At 47.4% G+C, this 21,467-nt stretch overlaps 1 protein-coding gene across 1 annotated transcript in view; it reads right to left on the bottom strand.

The window, feature by feature from the left end:
* The window catches only part of MCMBP (minichromosome maintenance complex binding protein), a 57,202-nt gene that overhangs the window by 4,198 nt on the left and 31,537 nt on the right, over positions 1 to 21,467 (bottom strand). The window contains exons 7-14 of the mRNA XM_008270606.5: positions 18,548 to 18,699; positions 15,974 to 16,074; positions 11,525 to 11,697; positions 10,737 to 10,860; positions 8,914 to 9,031; positions 4,746 to 4,911; positions 2,429 to 2,562; positions 1,633 to 1,797 (exon numbers count right to left, since the gene is read on the bottom strand). Of these exons, the coding sequence (XP_008268828.1) occupies positions 1,633 to 1,797; positions 2,429 to 2,562; positions 4,746 to 4,911; positions 8,914 to 9,031; positions 10,737 to 10,860; positions 11,525 to 11,697; positions 15,974 to 16,074; positions 18,548 to 18,699 (1,133 nt within the window). The remainder of the gene's footprint in view (positions 1 to 1,632; positions 1,798 to 2,428; positions 2,563 to 4,745; positions 4,912 to 8,913; positions 9,032 to 10,736; positions 10,861 to 11,524; positions 11,698 to 15,973; positions 16,075 to 18,547; positions 18,700 to 21,467) is intronic.

The following is a 21,467-nucleotide window of genomic DNA, read 5'->3' as shown; positions in this document are numbered from 1 at the left end:
CTGCTTGATAGGGGACTAGTCTCTAAACAACTGAAGGAAAGTATGAGAAAGATGAACAAACGCAAGTGCTGGAGTTGAGAAATACAGTAAATGACAAGATTCACTACAGCGACTCAGCAGGCAGAAGAAAGAAACCAGCCAGCTCCAAGACTAAGCTGATCCCATCTGTAGAGCACAAAAAAAAGAGAAAGAGCAAAGCCCAGATTCGTGCGGTAAGTGCACCACCATACACATCACGGGAATGCCAGGGGGAGAGGACGAAGAGAAATTTACAGAAATAATGACCCAAATTTCCCAAATTCGCTGACAACTTCACCAGAATGTGCTTTAGTGTGCAACATTCAAGAAGCTCAACTAACTCCAGCCAGGACAAGCTGAAGACATGCCACGGCGGGCTGTCGAGCAGAGCGGCTTGCTGTGTACCAACGATCCTCTCATGAGAAAGCAGAGGCCAGAAGGCGGTTAAAAGTGCTTGAAAGAGGACTATAAGCCCAGAATTTTACCCAGCAAACCAGCATGAAGGAGAAATTCAGACATTCCCTACGGGAAACACTGAGTGCTTCAGGTTGGCATGAGAGGACACTGGATGGTGACATAAAACTCAGCCTGGCAAAGGTAACGACGTAGGTGAATGTAAAAATAAAGGCCTTTTTTCCTCTGATTTAAAAGACAAGTGCATAGAAGCAGTAAGTTGCAAATGTGTTAACGGGTGTACGATGTCTGAAAATGTAACCTGGGGTTGGCACTGTGTCTCAGCGGGTAAAGCCGCCACCTATATTTCCAGTATCCCATATGGGTGCTAGTTCAAGTACCAGCTACCTCTCTTCCAGTCCAGCTCTCTGCTATGGCCTGGGAAAGCAGCAGAAGATGGTCCAAGTGGACCCCTGCACCTGCATAGGAGATCCAGAAGAAGCTACTGGCTTCAGATTGGCACAGCTCCAGACGTTGTGGCCATCTGAGGAGTGAACCAGCGGATGGAAGACCTCTCTGCCTCTCCAACAAATAAATCTTTATAGTCATACAGGTTACATATTTTTAAATAAACTGGCATTAATCCCAAATAGGTTATATTATTAAAATTTATTTATTTGAAACTCAGTTACAGAGAAGTAGAGGCAGAGAGAGAGCTCTTCTATCCACTGGTTCACTCCTCAAATGAATACAATGGCCAGGGCTGGGCCAGGCCAAAGACAGGATCCAGGAGCTTCATCCGAATCTCCGATGTGGGTGCAGGGGCCCAGGCTACTTTCCCAGGCACATCAGCAGGGAGCTGGAATGGAAGCAGTTGACCCCAGGCCCGAAAACATCCATTTCAAATGAAAGTTGCCAATAATGGAGGAAGAGAGGAATAGAAAAAAGAGGAGTGGGCACGGTGATCCAAAGGGTTAAGCTGCCTACGATGCTGGCATCTGTTTGAGTCCCAGCTACCCCACTCCAATCCAGCTCCCTGCAAATGTGCCTGGGAATGCAGTGGGAGATGGCCCAGGGGCTTGGGCCCTTGTACCACCTTGTGAGAGCTGGATGAAGCTCCCGCCTGGCCGAGCTGTTGGCCGTTTGGGGACTGAACCAGCAGATCACGGTCTCTGCCTGCACATGACTGCACAGCGGCTCCGCCCAGGCGCCCTGCGGTACCTTGGTCACGTCGTCGGAGATGCTGTAGTCCAGGAACCGCAGCAGGGTCAGGTAGACGCGGAACTTGCTGAGCGCCGAGGGCAGCACGCCGGCCAGCAGGCTGCTCATGTGCTCCTCCATGTTGGGTGGGACGAGCTGGGGCTGCAAGTGGACCTGGCAGTCGGCCTGCACAGAGAAGCAGGACGCGGTCTCCCCACGTTCCTGATTTAATCTCCGTTTTCGGGAGGGTGCGACATCGCTAGCAGCCGCCAGGGGAGTTAGAAAGCACCGTTTCTGGTTTCTACGCACTAGGGGACCTGCGCAGTGCTGACAGAAGATGGCTGGCTCTCGGTTACCCAGCACGCTCCCAGACAGCTGCCCAGCGAGCCTTGCCCTGTCACGGGCGCCTCCTCTCCAGCGGTGGGGGCATCACAGACACCTGGCAACCAGCAGGACTGGTCACCCTGAACACAGCGCCAAGGGACTAGGAGCATCTGCCAAGATCTCTAGAGCATTTCTCACACAAGCTTGGCTGAAACCAACAGGGTGATACTCGGGCAAGTAACCAGCCACTTCTACCTCCCAGGCCACGACGTGGCAGCCCTGCTGCCAGGGGCTTTGCATACCTTGTACTGTGTGGACACCTGCTTCTTTGCAAATAGAAGCTTTCACCCCAAGGAAGGAACAGAATAATCAATTTCCTTATTAACAATCAGCAGCCACAAGTTGTATACGAGTGCAGCGCACTGATTATAAGCAGCATCAAAACCCGGCGCAGGGTAACTGAGCCCCTCCAGGCACACAGGCCCCGGCCTACCGGGAGGAGGGAGCGCCCTTCCGAGGTGATGAGAACGTTGATGTTGCAAGGGAACTCCATCTGGTGGTAGCTGAAGTCGTAATCCACCTTCTGCCAGGTTATGAGCTTGCTCAGGGCAGTCACGTTGTGGACCCCTAGAAAAGCGAGGCCATTTCCAGTCATTGGATTTGAATCACCAAATTAGTTTTGCTAACACAGATGTTAGCACATGAGGTTCCCACTGCTTTATTAAAGGATATAGAGCCCTCTCCAATTTACTAAATATTCCTTAGGTGATATGCTCCACAGACAACAGGGCTTTTCTGTCAAGCTAGAACCTTCTAGGGTGAAGATGTCCCCAAATCAAACGCCTCGTGTCTGATGTGCCACAGGGCATAAAGGATCCAAGGCAATGTGCTCCTACGGCCTGAAATAATGATAGGGCTAAAACTTTTTAAAAAAGATTTACTTTAATTATTTGAAAGGCAGATTTACAGACAGGGAAAGAGAAGGATCTTCCATGTACTGGTTCACTCTCCAGATGGCCGCAATGGAGGGTTCGACCAGGCTGAAGCCAGGAGCTATATCGGATCCCGGTCCCCCACATAGGTGGCAGGAGCCTGAACACTTGGACCCTCTTCCACTGCTTTTCCCAGTCCACAGGCAAGGAGCTGGATAGAAGTGGGGCAGTCGGGACACAAAGCAGCACCCGTATGAGATGCTGGCATCACAGGGGGCAGCTTTACCCATGATGCTACAGCAGCCCTGTGATGTTTACTGATGTTTTATACTCTCTTCTTTTTTTTTTTTTTGACAGGCAGAGTGGACAGCGAGAGAGAGAGACAGAGAGAAAGGTCTTCCTTTGCCGTTGGTTCACCCTCCAATGGCTGGCGCAGCCGGCGCACTGCAGCCAGCGCACTGCGCTGATCCGATGGCAGGAGCCAGGTACTTATCCTGGTCTCCCATGGGGTGCAGGGCCCAAGCACCTGGGCCATCCTCCACTGCACTCCCTGGCCACAGCAGAGAGCTGGCCTGGAAGAGGGGCAACCGGGACAGAATCCGGCGGCCCGACCGGGACTAGAACCCGGTGTGCCAGCGCCGCAAGGCGGAGGATTAGCCTAGTGAGCCGCGGCGCCGGCCAACTCTCTTCTACTTTACATGTACTCAGTCTGCATTATTTTTTTCTTCTCCTCTTACCTCCTGAACTTATCACCAGCAGTCTCATCTCCATTCTCTGTGTTTCAGCATGGATAAAAGTCTGTTTTCTGGGGCTGGCGCTGTGGTGCAGTAGGTTAATGCCCTAGCCTGAAGCACCGGCATCCCATATGGGCACCAGTACAAGACCCAGGTGCTCCACTTCCCATCCAGCTCTCTGCTGTGGCCTGGGAAAGCAGTAGAAGATGGCCCAAGTCCTTGGGCCCCTGCACCTATGTGGGAGACCTGGAAGAAGCTCCCGGCTTCGGATCAGCGCAGCTCCAGCCATTGTGGCCATCTGGGGAGTGAACCATCAGATGGAAGACCTCTTTCTCTCTGCCTCTCCTCTCTGTGTGTAACTCTGACTTGCAAATAAATAAAACTTTTAAAAAGTGTTTTCCTATAAATTTAATAACATGTTCCATAACTGAGGTTACTTCAAACTATGTGGTCTATTACATACTTTCTCAGAGGTTCCCTGAAAACTTTATACTGGAGGCAAGAGTTTGGCAGAGCACTTAAACTATTGCTTAGGACACTGGCGTCCTGTATTAGAGGGCCTGGTTCAAGTCCTGGCTCCTCTGCGTACAGTCCAGCTTCTTCCTAATGTACATCCTGGGAGGCTGCAGGTGACAGAACATGTGGGGGACCCATGTGGAGCTTTGGGCTCTTGGCTGTTGAGGGTCTCTGGGGAGTGAACCACTGGATGGAAGATATCGCTTTCCCTCTTTCTGCTTTTCAAATGAAAATAAATACATAGCACAGCTGGTAGAGCTTGCTGCCTGCGATGCCAGCATCCCACATGGGCACGGGTTCGTGTCCTGGTTGTTCCCCTTCCGATCCACCTTCCCTGCTAATGGCCTAGGGAAAAAGCAATGGAAGATGGCCCAAGTGTTTGGGCCCCTGCACCCACATGGGAGACCCAGATGAGACTCTCGGCTTCGGCCTGGCCCAGCACCAGCTGTTGTGGTCATTTGGAAAGTGAATAGCGGATGGACAATCAATCTCTGACTTTCAAATAAATAAGTCTTTAAAAAAAGAAAAAGAAATGTGACTTTGTTCAGAGATACCCTATCTCAGGTCATCTGTACATCTGCCTTTCAGGGCAGGGAGGGTGGAGGTGGAGGAGGAGCCCCGCCCCTACCTGGGCTGTCCAGCTGACCCTGCTCCAGGAGCGTCTCGTCAATGACGAGGGAGGTGTTGCTGGGCAGCTGCAGGAGTCCACTGACCAAGCGATTCGCCGCGTAGTCTTTGTGGGGGATGAACTTCAAATGGTTCATGTTCTCTATCGTCATCTGTAGGCGAAAAGACTGCAGAGAAGTTTTCTTATAAGCAAGGATCTAAGTTTCCCTGTTTTAATATTGGGATACTTCAAAAAGTTTGTGGAGGATCCAATTAAAAGCTTGTAATGGGGGCCAGCTCTGTGGTGCAGCATGTTAAGCTGCCGCCTGCAGTGCTGGCATCCCATGTGGGTGCCAGCTGGAGTCCTGGCTGCTCCACTCTGATCCAGCTCTCTGTTATGGACTGAGAAAGCACTGGAAGATGGCCCAAGTCCTTGGGCCCCTGTACCTGCGTGGGAGACCCAGGAGAAGCTCCTGGCTCCTGATTGGCCCAGCTCCAGCCATTGCAGCCATTTGGGGAGTGAATCAGCAGATGGAAGACCTCTCTCTCTCTCTAACTCTCCTTTTAAATAAATAATAAATGTTTAAAAGTTTTTAATGGTGCTAAAAAATTTTCATAATACATTTTCCATAAACTTTTTGAAGACCCTCTGTATATACAACTTCAAAATTTATTGCACAAAAAAAATTTACTTTTATTTCCATTTTTCCATAAACTTTAAGTGCCCTCATCTACGGGGAATTAAGCAGTGTTTTACATGGGAAGAATGAACTTGAAGATTTCTGAGAGAACAGTGACATGGTTTTCTAAAGTCTTTAAGAAGTGAAAATATTATCTTCACCCTGCACAGAATCTCAATCATTCTATCAGCTTCCCAATTCTCAGAATATCTTGGTCTTGAATGTTCTTGAAGAGTAATTTTTATTTTACCAATGAAACAAATGGTAGACAACAAAGGACACATGTATCATACAGCCAGAAGTTTAACTTCTTCATGTAACACAGACTAGGGAAACAGAAAATGAGAAGTTCATTTCATTCACCAAGAGAGCGAAAGAAATCCTCCGCTATGCCCTCTGAATGAAAACACTGCTCATTCCTCAGAGGATGCCGGGCGCGGAGGCAGGGAGCAGGGCCCACAGCTCACGTCCCTGAGGCCTTCGCCAAGGGTGGGATCTGCCAGACGTCTCTGAGCCCACCCCCTCAGCCCCTCATCACCCAGCCTGGGTTCCACCAATTGCACGGTGCTCCAGCCTACAGAGCAGCGTGTGGTGGGTGGGAGGAGACAGTCGAGGAGGGGTACAGTGCACTGCCAGTGTTTGATTTTTGTACTTTAGCTCAAAATTCTGAGAAAATGAGGGTGATGGGGAGTCCATGTCGTCAGTACACGAGAACAGCCCCTAAAGAAGCAGCAAGGTGGCCCTGGGAAGGGGCTCACCTTGGCCCTGACATGTCAGACCAAAGCTGTTGTGCGTACCGAGTGAGACATGACGGGGCAAGCGTTACACACAAGAGCAGTACCAAGAAACTGATATGACAACCAGCAGAAGCAAGCAAACCCAGTGGAACCTAACACACTACTTTACTTGGATAACCCTTTCACACTGAAAAACGTAACTCAAAATTCATGTTCTAAGTAACTGCACCTTAAATGTTCCTTCCACCGTTCTCACCAGCGCTGCCTCAGCACCTCTGCGCCTGCTCCTCCACGGTCACCAGTGAACATCAGTGTCAGCTGGGCCTTCTCTGACCCCGCCATGGCTTGGCACCGTGTGCACCCTCGTCCACTGCCAGCACACCACACGGCCCTCTGCTCTGCTCTGTGTCCTGTGTATCAGTCTGAGTTTTAGTGTCCACCACAAACACCTGAACTCCATGTGGCAAGAAAGCTCTCATTATTTCAGTGATTCTCAAAATGCAGCCCAGAGTCTGAAGAATTGCTGAAATTCTTTCACACGCACCATGAGATCAAAACTGTGCATGGAATAAAAAACGATCCTTTCAGGAGCTGGAACAGTAGTGTAGCATGTTGAGCGGAAGCTGGAGATGCCGGCATCCATATCAGAACGCCAAGTCCTGCCAGCTCTTCTCCTAATCCAGCTAAATGCTAGTGCGCCTGGGAAAGCAGAAGATCGTCCAAGTGCTTGGGCCACTGCTGCCCACGTGGCAGACCAGGACGGAACTCCTGGCTCTGGGCTTTTACGGAAATTTGGGGAGTGAACAAGGGGATGGAAGAGCGTTCTGTGCTCTCCGTCATTCTGCCTTTTAAATAAATAAAGCTTTAAAAAAACAACCAAAACATCTCTTCAATGCACAAGACAGACCAGTGAAGTCTCCCACAGCAGAGTCAGCAAAGTTCTGGTAGGGCTTCAAACCCACACCGCAACCCTGAAGGAAATGCCAGAGGGGCTGCCCCAGTCCAGTATGGAAGTAGCGTGCCCAGCTGTATGGAAAGGCAAAGCCCTCACACACTTCAACCGAACATCCACTACAACAGACTGGTGGCACAAATGCCAGCCGTCTCCCATTAATCCAGACAGGGGAGAGATTTGCAAAAATACAAGACAATGTCACTTTGGTAATTTTTTGCGTTTGGGAAAAGCTGTATTTTTTTTTTTTTTTTTTTTTGAGAATACTTATATTCTTATGTAACTGATGTCCTATTTTAAATAAATGACCATGTTAATAAACCCTCTGGTTTTAATTTCCAATGTGGTAAGTTAATGTTAAATACAAACCCACATGGAAAAACAGCTCGTTGGGACCTCAGCACTTTCTCCAAAGCGAGTGCTGCTGGAGGGCCCAGGGCGCCCTGGAGACACTGCGGAAGCGCCGTCTGCCCTTGAGTTCCCTAAGTAAGAGGCGAGCGGTGTCTTCGGTCGCACAGCTCATCAGAAACAACTCCCTGTGCCGAGAGTGCACACAACACAAACCCCGCACTCCAGGTGCTCTGGCCAAGTAAGAGCAGCTCAGCCTCCCTGATGGGTGACAGAGACAAAGACCACCGCTGCCTCAGCTATGGGAGTTACGTTCCTGTCATTTAGCTCACTCAGATTTAAGATGTAAATGCACACAAAGGATACAAATTGCACAAATAAACTGACAACAGAGACTATAATTTTAAGGGAAATTAAATTAAATTAATTTTAAGAGAAATTCATGCTAGGCAATGAAAAAGTGTAATGCACAGGAGAGAGTACACTTAAAATTTACTATTATTTTTTTAAAGTAATTTAAGAGACATGAGCCCAGCCACTAACACTGCCTCCCAAGGGCTGCATGAGCAGGAAGCTGGAGTCTGGGGCTGGAGCTGGGTATCAAACCCAGGCACCCCAAAATGGGACACAGGTATATTAACACTAGGTTAAATGCCTAGCCCTGAGAGTACATTTTAAATTACATGACCTACAAAGGTTTGCTTTCCATTTAATCAGATTTTTTTTTTAAAAGATTTATTTATTTATTTGAGAGGCAGGCAGAGTTACAGAGAGAGGAGAGACAGAGAGAGAGGTCTTCCATCTACTGGTTCACTCCCCAAATGGCTGCAACAGCCAGAGCTGGGCCAATTGAAAGTCAGGAGGCAGCAGTTTTTTCCAGGTCTCCCACGTGGGTGCAGGGGCCCACACATTTGGGCCATCTTCTACTGCTTTCCCAGGCCATCAGCAGGAAGCCTGATTGGAAGTGGGCAGTCAGGACTCGAACCAGTGTCCATATGGGATGCCGGCGCCACAGGCAGAGGCTTAACCTACTATACCACAGCACCAGCTCCAAAATCAATTTGTTAAAATCTAAAAGTTAGGGGCTGGTGTTTGGTCTAGTAATTAAGATGCCATTGGGATGCCTGTATCCCAAATCCGAGCACCTGACTTTAAGTGCTGGCTCTGTGCTGGAGTCCAGCTTCCTGCTAACAGACCCTGAGAAGCAGTGGTGACTGCTCAGACAGGCAGGTCCCTGCCACGGATGTGGGAGACAACCCAGACTGAGTTCCTGTTTCCCACCTTCAGCCTGGCCCAGTCCCAGCAGCTGCAGGATTCTGGGGAGGGAATTAGAGGATGGAGCTCTCTTTCTTTCTCTGTCTCCCAGTAAATAAAAAAAAAATTGCAAGGTAAATATTTGGGTTGAATCAAAGAGTCAGATGGACCTGCTGTGTGCTTGGGTTTATAATACATATTTATATTGACTGGTCTTACCGCTGGAACAAGATGTTGAATAATTCGATATAAGTGTTCTGTGAAGGTGCTGTTCCGTGGGCAACCACTCAGGTTAACTGTAAATTTTCCTAGGGGAAGAACATCTCTTCTTGTATATCTAGAAAAAATAAAAAATAGACCAATCTGAAGCGGTTTCCTTCAAAAAAAACAGATAAAAATTAGCTTGTGAATAAAAACAAAGCAGACTCCTCTGACCAGCTACTGTAGAGACCAGAATAACAACCATAAAGGTAACAGGCAGCACTCACACAAGTGCTGGGCCCGGACCCGGGCTGGGCTAGTGCGTCAGTGGGCTTTCATTTAACCCCAACATTTGGCGTTGGGTGCTCCTGGCTTTACAATTGAGAAAGTGTGAGGCACAGAGATTCTGAAGTACAGAATATCCCTTTATCCAAAACACTTGGAACCAACAGTGCCTGTCCATTTTTTTTAGACTTTGGAATACTTGCGTAGATGGCCAGATGAACAGCCCTCACCTGGACAGCCCAAATCCAACAGCGAGCAGCACGTGTGCGGGCTCACTGAGGGCTCAGCAGTAAGCATTTTCAGATGAGGGATGTGCGATCTGCTGGGAAGTGAAGCAGCGGGGACTGCAGGCAGGCGGTCTGGGACCAGAGGCTGTGACCCCGCCCACTACCCACAGCTGGTCTCAGATGCCCTCCAGGAAAAGTAAGATTTATAGCACACATAGGGCACAACAGTGTCACTGACACCATTTAGAGAAAGGGTTACACTGTGGTACAGCCGCACACTAAACTCCTGTGCTGTCATGAAGTTCAGAGAAAATTACGATGGGAAATGCTGAAAGCAAGATGTGCACCCGTGTAACTGAGGTCTACGGAGGGGTGCACAGTACACGGGTGGAAACAGAGCAAGATGAACACAGGTCCAACACGCTAACTCTGATCACCTGCAAGTGAACGAACTGTATCGGTAGGTGACTCCAGCAAGGGGGCTACAGAAAGGTCACGGAAAAATGGCAAGCTAGTGCAAAAGTATTTAGAAATTGAGACAGTTTTCCCATTTATGCATTTTTTCCCATGGACTTCTGAAGACCCACATTTTTTCTTCTTTATGTTCCTGGAGGGGCATATTACTTTCAAAATCAGAAAACAAAGGAATATACTGGAGGCAAAAGTGAGATGCACAAATGCCATTGTCCAAGTTAAACGGGCATATGAGGTACCCCACCAACTGTTTTTAGACAGTCTTGAAATGTATAAACAGAACTTCCAGTGTAAAAAAGACAAGACAGCTTATTTTGGGGCCAGCATTGTGTCACAGCAGGGTTAAACAGCTGCCTGCAACACCAGCATCCCATATGGGCGTCGATTCATGCCCTGGCTGCTCCACTTCCAAGCCAGCTCCCTGCTAAGGTGCCTGAGAAAGCAGCAGACGATGACCCAAGTACTTGGGCCCATGCCACCAACATGGGAGACCTGCATGGTTCAGGCCTGGCCTTTGCAGCCATCTAGACAGTGAACCAGTGGATGGAAGATCTCTCTGTCTTTCCCTCTCTCTAATTCTGCCTTTCAAAGAAATAAATCTTAAAATTTTTTTTCAATAAAAAAATAGCTTATTTTATTCTTCAGACAGGTCCTTTATTTGATACTGACTCTAAAATTCAAGGGAACATAATCAAAATATGGAACTGTGAGAAAAGGCGTTTGTTACCTGGTATGGCACTCGTCACAATGAACAAATAAAAACTATAAGGTAATAGGCCTAAGACACGAAAGTCCTGCTCTTTTCCACTTTCTGCACCCCACCAAACTCCAAGGACCCCAGGAACAGGCACTTACACTGTAGAGATGAGGTGCAATATAAGGTATTCCGCAGCCAGACTATCTCCCAAGAGGGCGTGAGTGAGGAATCCAAGCAGTTCTGCTCTGACTGGAGACAGTTCAGACATGAAACTTGAGACAACTGGAGGAGGAAGAGAGATCAGACTCAGAATACACGCTCCAGTCCGCTGCGGTTCCTTGCAATGAGGAGGGAAGCAGCAGCATGAAACACACTCCCAGTGTAGACTTAACTACTGCTCGGGAAGTAATGACAGTCTTCAAACTTAGGTTCTTTCAGGGCTGGAGCTGTGGCGCAGGGGTAAGGCCACCTTCTGCAGTGCCAGAAACTTATATGGGCACCAGCCAAGTCCCGGCTGCTCTGCTTCCGATCCAGCTCCCTGCTGATGGCCTGGGTCCTTGGGACCCTGCGACCCACTTGGGAGACCCAGAAGAAGCTCTGGGCCTCTGGCTTCAGCCTGGCACAGACTCGGCCACTGCAGTCATTTGGAGATTGAACCCGCAGACGGAAGATCTCTTTTTCTTTCTCTCTCTCCTCTCTTCTCCTCTCTCTGTAACACTTTCAAATAAGTAAATCTTGAAAAAATAAATAAAAACAACTAAAGTGCTTGCTTCCCCTGTCCCATTTCAAAGAAGAGAATCAATCTAAGAGGAAAACTGGGCAAAGCAGCAACCATTCCTGGTAGGGCAAACTTCCTGATGAAGGTAGGGGGAGCTGCTCCGCATTCCACAGGAGCACTGGGCTCGGGCACCCGGGGCGCCTGGGGGCTCCAGGCTTCTGCACTTACAGGCTTTGCTCTCTTCTTTATTAAGGCAGGTCGGCAGCAAAGGGTTGATGTGCTGCAACTTCTGGGCTAAAACCACGTGGATCCTGGGCACCAGCGAGGCAGGCGGGCTGTGCACGCGCTGCTCTTCGGCCGCGTCTGTGCACTCCATCGGGTCCAGCTGCGCAGAGGCATCCCTGTGGAGAGATGACTCGGCTCGGTATCCAGGGACCGCCTCGGTGGAGGCACCAAAATGAAATGCATCTCCGAAGACAAAAGGAGCATTCGCACCAGGAGCACTTTTACATGTGCGTCACCTTAAAGGAAAGAAATGGGCTCCTCTTTTTCAAAATGTTACAGCATACAGGCTTTAGAGCAGTTAAGTCATATGATGTAATGGACTTCTTCATTCTTCAAGAACAACAACATTTTTATTCAGTGTGCTAACACTGCACTAAATGAAATGTGGGATGTCACTCACACAACAATTCAAAACAAACGTACTCTTTCTTGAACTACAAGCTGAGATGGCAAATACTACGTGGCACACTTCTAAACCTGGGGTCATTTTCTGAAAAGCCATCCAGTACCTATTATTCAGTGTAGAGAGAACCTACTAAAATCTATGTAGCCAACTGTTCTTGAATTTCATTCTTACATGATACATCCCTTGACTAGCGTGTCAAAGCAATGAAAATCAAGTGTGGATTTGCTAAATAAATTGGCAGATTTATCGAGATGACTGCAACATGACCAAATTGTTTGTAGATTGTCAGACATATAGCCTCTCCAGTATGTTCTTCTGTTAACACAAGAATAGTAACTACCTCTGACATAAAAAACACATGTAATGGACAATGGTCAACACTTTGTACACACCAATTCATAAAAACCTCACATCCGCTGTTACTTAACAATGACAAAGCCAAGGCCAAGGTCTCCCAGGAAGTTGGAGGCCAAATCAGGTCTTAGCCTGTGCATCAAGAATGAGGTAATTAAAGTAGGAAAATCACCATAATCAGAAATAGGAAGACGAACAATTATATATATATATATATATATATATATATATATATATATATAGTTATTAAAGGATTATTATTAAGGGTTGAAGGTGTCTAAAATATTTGCACCATTATTTTTGTGTGGAATAACTGCCCAAGTTCTTCCTGTGCAGAAACCAAGAAAAACAGCCAATATTCAACAAGACAGTACTGTTTTGACTTGGCATCAATATTATTTTTATACTAAAAAAAAAAAAAAACAAGGATGGAGAAAAAGCTACGATGTGAAACAATCAGCCACAGCAGATCTACATGTAACGAATGCTGGACTGGCACTGCGGGGAAGGAGAGTGACCTGAGTAACCCTGGAACACAGCACTCTGACCATGCGACATCATTCTAGAATGAAGAACGGAAACACGCCGAGTGCAGCAACCAGGCTGCTACTGTAGTGGGATGGGTTACCAGTTCTGAACTTTCCCTCCATGCACTGCAGAACTCAACGACTGGCAGGCTGAGGGTGACAGGAGTCAAGTTTCGCTGTAGAGAAGGGAATTAGACACATGGAAAGAAGGAAAACAGAATAAATACCACCTGTGATGTGACATGAACTTGGGGTTTGTCACAGACTGAGAAACAGACATGTGTGCATGTGAGGTGTGTGTGTATGTGTGTGTGTGGATATGTAGGTGTATACATGTGCATCCTAGCTCTAACCCAGTACCAGGCAGCACTCAGCACTCAGCTTGATTTTTAAACACAATTCCTCATTAAAATAAAGTGTGGTCCTTGAAAAAATGGAAAGTACAAGAAGAGACTGAAAACGCGTCATGTATCAGAAAACAAATGGCGAAAAATAGTAAGGGCACCAATGCTGTGCAATAGCAGGAAAAGCAGCCACCTGAAATGTCAGCATCCTGTGTGGGCACCAGTTTGTGCCTTAGCTGCTCTACTTCCAATTAATTCCCTGCTAAAGGCCTGGGAAAAGCAGTGGAAGCTGGTCCAAGTTCTTGAATCTTTGCCACCCACATGGGAGACCTGGCTGAAGCTCCTGGCTCCATCCTGGCCCAGCCCTGGATGTTGTGGCCATCTGGGGAGAGAACCAGCAGATGGAAGCTCCGTCTCTCCCTCTCTCTCGGGTTGACTCTGACTTTGAAAATAAATAAACTTTTGGGGCTGGTGCTGTGGCGCAGCAGGTTAAAGCCCCAGCCTGAAGCGCTGGCATCCCATATGGATGCCATTTCAAGTCCTGGCTGCTCTACTTCCAATCCAGCTCTCTGCTATGGCCTGGGAAAGCAGTAGAAGATGGCCCAAGTCATTGGGCCCCTGCACACACGTGGGAGACCCAGAAGAAGCTCCTGGCTCCTAACTTCGAATCAGCTCAGCTCTGGCCATTGCCGTTATTTAGGGAGTGAACCAGTGGATGAAAGACCACTCTCTCTCTGGCTTTACCTGTCTCTGTAACTCTCTTTCAAATAAATTAAAAATAAATCCTAAAAAAAGAAATAAATCTTTTTTTAAAGATTGTATTTATTTATTTGAGAGTTAGAAAGGTCTTCCATCCACTGGTTCACTCCCCAAATAGCCGCAACTGAAGGAGTTGCGCTGATCCGAAGCCAGGAGCCAGGAGCTTCCTCCAGTCTCCCACACGGGTGCAGGAGCCCAAGGGCTTGAGCCATCTTCTACTGTTTTCCCAGGCTATAGCAGAGAGCTGGACTGGAAGAGGGGCAGCCAGGACTAGAACCGGCACCCATATGGGATGCCGGCACCACAGGCAGAGGATTAACCTACTGTGCCACAGCGCCAGCCCCAGAAATAAATCTTTAAAAACTTGCCCAGCGCTGCGGCTCACTTGGCTAATCCTCCGCCTTTGGCCCTGGCATCCCAGGTTCTAGTACCGGCTGGGGTACCAGATTCTGTCCCAGTAGCCCCTCTTCCAGTCCAGCTCTCTGCTGTGGCCTGGGAACGCAGTGGAGGATGGCCCAAGTGCTTGGGCCCTGCACCCGCGTGGGAGACCAGGAGGAGGCATCTGGCTTCTGGTTCCTGGCTTCAGATTGGCGCAGCGCGCCAGCCATGGTGGCCATTTCGGGGGTGAACCAAAGGATTGAAGACCTTTCTCTCTGTCTGTCTCTCTCACTCTGCCTGCCAAAAAAAAAAAAAAAAAAAGAAAAGAAAAAAGAAAAACAACAACAACAACAACTTTATGGGGCCAGCATTGTGGCGTAGCAGGTAAAGCTGCTGCCTGCAATGCCAGCATCCCATATGGGCACCGGTTCACGTCCCAGCTGCTCCACTTCCGATCCAGCTCTCTGATATTGCCTGGGAAAGCAGTGGAAAATGGTCCAAGTCCTTGGACCCCTGCACCCACGTGGGAGACCTGGAAGAGGCTCCTGGCTCCTGGATTGGCGCAGCTCCAGCCGTGGCAGGCATATGGGGAGTGAACCAGCGGATGGAAGATTCACTCTCCTTCTCTCTCTTTCTTTGTTTCTCCCTCTCTCTCTGGTTGACTCTGACTTTGAAAATAAATAAATCTTTTTAAAAATTTTAAAAAGTAAGGCTAGGGTGGGCAATTAGTGCAGTGGCTAAGTCACTGCTCAGGACGCCTACAACCCATCGTGGAGTGTCCTGCTTGTGTCCAGCAACTCTGCTTCCAATCCAGCTTCCTACTAACGTGTACTCTGGGGAGCAGTAGATGATAGCTTCAGTACTTGGGTCCCTGACACACACATGGGAGACCTCAATGGAACTCTGGGCTTCTGGCTTCAGCCAAGCCCAGTACTGGTTGTTGCAGGCATCTGGGAAGTGAACCAATAGACAGAAAAGCCTCTGCCTTTCAAATAAAATGAAATTTTTTTTTTTTGACAGGCAGAGTGGACAGTGAGAGAGAGAGACAGAGAGAAAGGTCTTCCTTTGCCGTTGGTTCACCCTCCAATGGCCGCCGCGGCCGGCGCGCTGCGGCCGGCGCACCGCGCTGATCCGATGGCAGGAGCCAGAAGCTAGGTGCTTTTCCTGGTCTCCCATGGGGTGCAGGGCCCAAGCACCTGGGCCATCCTCCACTGCACTCCCTGGCCACAGCAGAGGGCTGGCCTGGAAGAGGGGCAACCGGGACAGAATCCGGCGCCCCGACCGGGACTAGAACCCGGTGTGCCGGCGCCGCTAGGCGGAGGATTAGCCTAGTGAGCCGCGGCGCCGGCCTAAAATGAAATTTTTTTAAAGTGGGGTGGGAGTGCGTAGTCAGACAGTACAGTACAGCAGATTAAGAGATTCTGATAAGTAAAAAAGTCTTTTGTTCTCACCAAAGTATTTAGGAGTAAAAGCGCTTGATGTCTGCACCTCAAGTGCTCCAACAACGTGTGCACAGAGAACTAATGGATGACAGAGTACATGGCGCACAAATACAGGAAGGGGAAATGGAGCTCTTTACACCGACCCCGTAGCTTATGACCTAAGAAAGAGCAAACAGACTCACCTGTCATCATGGTTCAGTACACTGAGCACAGGATCCACAGACAGTATGCCATACAACTCCAGAATGTCGTTTACTTTGAAGCAGTCCCAATCTTCATACACCTAACAAAGAGATCACATGAAATCATTTTATTAGGATTAAATGACACAAAACAGCCTAAAAAATAATTCCTTTATTGAGACCAAGAGGGGTGAGGTACCTGCTTGAAACCCTTCATTCTAGTTAGCAAGCAAGTTAAAAACTGAAATACAGTACTACTGACTCCCTGATCAATGTCTCTTCAATCTACCCCACACTTCATGAAAAGGCTTTTCCCATAAGTTAACTGGTTTTTGTTTTTAAGTTTTACTTATTTGATTTATTTTATTTTTTATTTTTTGACAGGCAGAGTGGATAGTGAGAGAGAGAGACAGAGAGAAAGGTCTTCCTTTACCGTTGGTTCACCCTCCAATGGCCGCTGCAGCTGGCACACTGCACTGATCTGAAGGCAGGAGCCAGGTGCTTTTCCTGGTCTCCCATGTGGGTGCAGGACCCAAGCACTTGGGCCATCCTCCACTGCCTTCCCGGGCCACAGCAGAGAGCTGGACTGGGAGAGGGGCAACCGGGACAGAATCCGGTACCCCAACCGGGACTAGAACCTGGGATGCCAGCACTACAGGCGGAGGATTAGCCAAATGAGCCACGCGCCAGCCAAGTTTTACTTATTTGAAAGACAAAGTTACAGAAAGAGGTAGAGGTCTTCTACCCGCTGGTTCACTCCCCAGATGGCCACAACAGCTAGAGCTGGGCTGATTCAAAGTCAGGAGCCAGGAGCTTCTGGGTCTCCCACATGGATGCAGGGGCCCAAGGACTTGGGCCATCTTCTACTGCTTTCCCAGGCCATAGCAGAGAGCTGGATTGGAAGAGGGGCAGTTGGGACTAGAACTGGCACCCATGTAGGATGCCAGCACTTCAGGCTGGGACTTTAACCTGCTGCAACACAGCACCAGCCCCGCCTCCACAGGTTAACTGTTAATTAAAACTAGAAACACGGGGCTGGCACCGTGGCTCACTTGGTTAATCCTCCACCTACGGCACCGGCATCCCAGTCCAGCTCTCTGCTGTGGCCCGGGAGGGCAGTGGAGGATGGCCCAAGTGCTTGGGCCCTGCACCCCATGGGAGACCAGGAGAAGCACCTGGCTCCTGGCTTCAGATCAGCGCAGCGCCAGCCACAGCGGCCATTTGGGGAGTGAACCAACGGAAGGAAGACCTTTCTGTCTCTCTCACCGTCTAACTCTATCTGTCAAATAAATAAATAATAATAATAAGGCTCTGTTAATTTAAAAAAAAAGCTAGAAACATAAATTATCTCAAAAACTGTGAATCATACTAAAAGAAGGGCAGAGAAAGCACCTCAAGATGATTAATTTTGGACTTATTCACAAAACATGAAACATTAACACACATTTAAAATGGCCAAGAGATTTTTCACAACAAAAACCTCTCAAAATTGTCTCTTGGGGCCAGCACTGTAGGACAGCAGGTTAAGATTAAGCCTGCAAAGCTGGTATCCCACATGAGTGCTGGTTCAAGCCCTGGTTGCTCCACTTCAGATCCAGCTCCCTGCTATTGCATTGGAGAAGACAGTGGGAGACAGCCTAAGTACATGGGTACCTGCCACCCACATGGGAGGCCAGGACGGAACTCCCGGCTTCAGCCTGGCCCAGATTTGGCTTTTGTGGTCATTTGGAGAGTAAACCAAAGGATGGAAAATCTGTCACTCTGCCTTTTAAGTAAATTAACAACAACAACAAAAAAACCTGTCTTATCAGAGACTTTAGTTAACTGTCAAAGCCTCTTACTTTTGAGATCTGACTGTGGAAGCACAGCAGGGGAGGAAGTGGTCACTCTGGCCCCTGTGTTTTATAACTGAAGTGCCACTGAAGTAACTACCACAAAGAACAAGAATGGAAGAGAACTTTATTCACCTAACAGATAGGAGAACTGGTAACAGCACTCCCCGCATTCTTCTAATTTAAATACAAGTGAGGAATGGGTTTTAACAGAAGAAAGGCAAAACTGCAGTAGGTACTATAAAGCTAGAAGTGATACAGTGGGGTGGGTATGTGGCCTACACTGGAGTGTCTGGGCTCAAAGCCTGACTCTGGCTCTTACTCCAGCTTTCTGCTAATGGCGACCCTGGGAGGCAGTGATGCTGGCTCGAATAGTCGACATCTGCCACCCATGACCTGGATTGGGTTCCAGGGCTCTGCTGTGCGTATTTGGAGAGGAGCCAGTGGATGAGCATGGATGTTCTCTCTCTGCCTCTCAAATACGTAAATACATAAATGTCCACAGTGTCCAGAAAGCAGTACAGCCCCACCACCTGCCGACATCTGATTCTACTCCACTGAGACCAATGTCAGATTTCTGACCTACAAGCTGTAAGGTTAATATTTTTGTTGCCTAAGGCCTCTAAGTTTGTAGAAATTTCTATGGCAGCAAAAGGAAAGCAATACGGATGCTAAGAGCATACCATTTCAATTTTCAAGATACAGTGTCAATGTCAACACAGGGTCTATGAAAGTTTACCACCTTCACAAGGCATGCAGGTCCCTTCTCTCCCGGCAGTGGAAAATTCAGATCAAAAGGAGAAGACAGGTTCAGGGAGTTCAGTTGCTGTCCAGTAGAAGCTTCAGTCTCTAAGCGCTTTGGCTCTCCACACCACTGAAGACCACCAACACTCCCTAAATGCGAAGGATAACATTGCACTTAGTCATTGCTAATGTCTTGGGAACATTTCAAAAATGCCTTTCACATTTGATATAATGATGGTTCTCAGCTAGAAAAGTTCAAGTTGTCATTTCTTAGTACCACAATATACTAACAAAACTCTTTGTTTGACATGCAAGAGAACAAAGTAAAATCTGAACATCTTTTTTTTTTTTCACGCTAAGAAAGTGTAACTAATTCCTCCCCTCAAATCTCATGTATGTACTTTTAAACTTGATATTCGGACATTTGGTGTGGTTACTTTGACATCTTTGACCTAAGAATACATACAACAAAGCACTTTGGTAGATCATAAACTTCTAGTTATTAAGCAGAATAAAACTATACAGCAATGAATTCATTGACCAGATATTTCCTAACCTCCACTACATACCTGAATGAGACCAACTGTCAAGGACAGAGATCATTAAAAGATAGCCCCCACTCCTGAAGCAGCTACAACCTACAGCTGATAGCCAGAATCAAAACACAGCACCCCTGTTACTCAGCAATAAAGAGAAGTACACTACTGAGAAAAGCCAGTCTCCAGAGTTTTACAGAACGTATGATTCCATGTATATAATATTCTTCTGATGATAAAACTGTAGACATTGAAGATAGACTTGTGGTTGCTAGGAGTTAGGGACTAAGACCAGAGGGAAAAGGCAGGAAAGAGGTGGGTATGATTAGGCAACAGGAGAGATCTGAGTAACAAATTGTTCCTTATCTTGACTGGGGTAGTGGTCACATGAATCTATAAATGTTAGTAAAACTGCACAGAATTAAACACACACAAGTAAGTGTGTGAGAAAAAATGTGATTTCTGAGGGGCAGGCATTTGGCACAGCAGTGTTTTATTTGCTTTTTAAGATTTATTTATTTGCAAGGCAGAGTTAGAGAGGGTGCTGAAAGGGGAAAGGGGCAGGCAGGGAGAGAGACAGAGAGACAGAGATAGAGATCTTTTTTCCATCCTCTGGTTCATTCCCTAAATAGCTGCAATGGCCAGGGCTGGGATAGGTTGAAGTCCCAAGCCTGAAACTCCACCCAGGACTCTCACATGGGTGGCAGGGGCCCATGTACTCGGGCCACCTTCTGTTGCTCTCCCAAACACATTAACAAGGAGCTGAATAGCAAGTGGAGCAGCTGAAACCTGAACCAGCATTCATACAGGATGACAGCATCGCAGGCAGCGGCTTAACTGGCTGTGCCACGTCTACCTGGCACAGTCAAATGACACTTGGGATACCACACCCTATATTGCAATGCTTGGTTCTAGTGTCAGCTCCACTTCTGATTCCAGCTTACCGCTAATGTGCACCCTCAGAGATAGTACTGAGCCTGCCACCCACATGGAAGACCCAGCTTGAGTTCTGGGCTGCTGACTTTGGCCTTGCCCAGCCCCAGCTGTTGAAGGCATTTGAAGAGGGAACCAGTAGATGAGAGAGCTCGTTCTTTACCTTCCAAATAAATAACACTCTGCATAAGGTTGATAACCTGTATCAGTTCCATTCCCTGGTTATCCTACCTTACAATCATTACGCAATATATTATATTTACTGTATAACTATGATATTATCACTGCAGAAAAGTGGGAGAAAGATGTATTTGATCTATTATTTCTTACAACTACACCCAAACCTACATTTAGCTCAAAAATTTAAAAATACATATAACCTGAAAGATTGCCTAGAAACAAAAAAGCTGAATACATAAATAATGTACTCAAATGTTTAAAAAGCCCTGCAGTCTGACATTCAAACAAAAAAGGGCAAGAATTAGCAAAGGAATATCAATTGCTTATGTAATAATAAAGAACCACTGTACTTCCTGGATTAGAATACATTGTCTGGGGACCAGCGCTGTGGCACAGCAGGTTAAAGCCCCAGGCTAAAGTGCCGGCATCCCATACAGGTGCCGGTTCACATCACAGCTGCTCCACTTTCAATCCAGCTCTCTGCTAATAAGTCTGGTAAAGCAGAAGACAATGGCCCGAATCGTTGGGACCCTGTACCCACGTGGGAGACCTGTAAGAAGCTCCTGGCTCCTGGCCCCGGATAGGGTCAGCTCTGGCCGTTGCAGCAACTTGGGGAGTGAAACAGCAGATGGAAGACCTCTCTTCTCTCTCTCTCTACCTCCCTCTGTAACTCTTTCAAATTAATAAAATAAATCTTAAAAAAAAAAAAAAAATAGAAAACATCACCTGCAATAGAACATTTAACTTTAATGAACTTTGGGTATAGGTAGAGAAAAGAAAGAATGCAACATATCACATTTGTATATACTCACTATAAACACACTAAAAACATTAAAATATGCCTTGGCATTAAGGAAATTCAGAAACAGGAAGTAGAATGAATAAAATTCATGAGGAAGTCTTTGCCGTGATTGCTAAAATTTCTTTCTCAACCCAACCCTGCAGATGGCGACAGATCTGGAGTCTTGTATCACTGCCTCCTTCCCGACGGGGCTCCTGGTTAAAACAGCCACATAGACGTGACCGGCACAAGGAAGAAATCTGCTTATACAAGCTGTGATTGAAGTCAGCAAGGACAAGTGGCCAACTCAGAAATGTCTCACACAGAAGATGCTGACCTTTGGTTTCCTTATTTTAAACAGAATCAGTTGTATTTCAAGCATGCCTTAAGAAATAAACTACTACACAGTATACTACAATTCCATGTTTTTCCTTTGATAGGTTGAAGTGCTACTATTCGAAAAAGAAAAAGAGAAAGGATGTTTTCTG

The sequence above is a fragment of the Oryctolagus cuniculus genome, chromosome 15 (assembly GCF_051225735.1).
Source record: "Oryctolagus cuniculus isolate XC-2025 breed Fujian yellow rabbit chromosome 15, ASM5122573v1, whole genome shotgun sequence".
NCBI classification, from domain to species: Eukaryota; Metazoa; Chordata; class Mammalia; order Lagomorpha; family Leporidae; genus Oryctolagus; species Oryctolagus cuniculus.
This window is presented reverse-complemented; position numbering and strand designations above follow the sequence as displayed.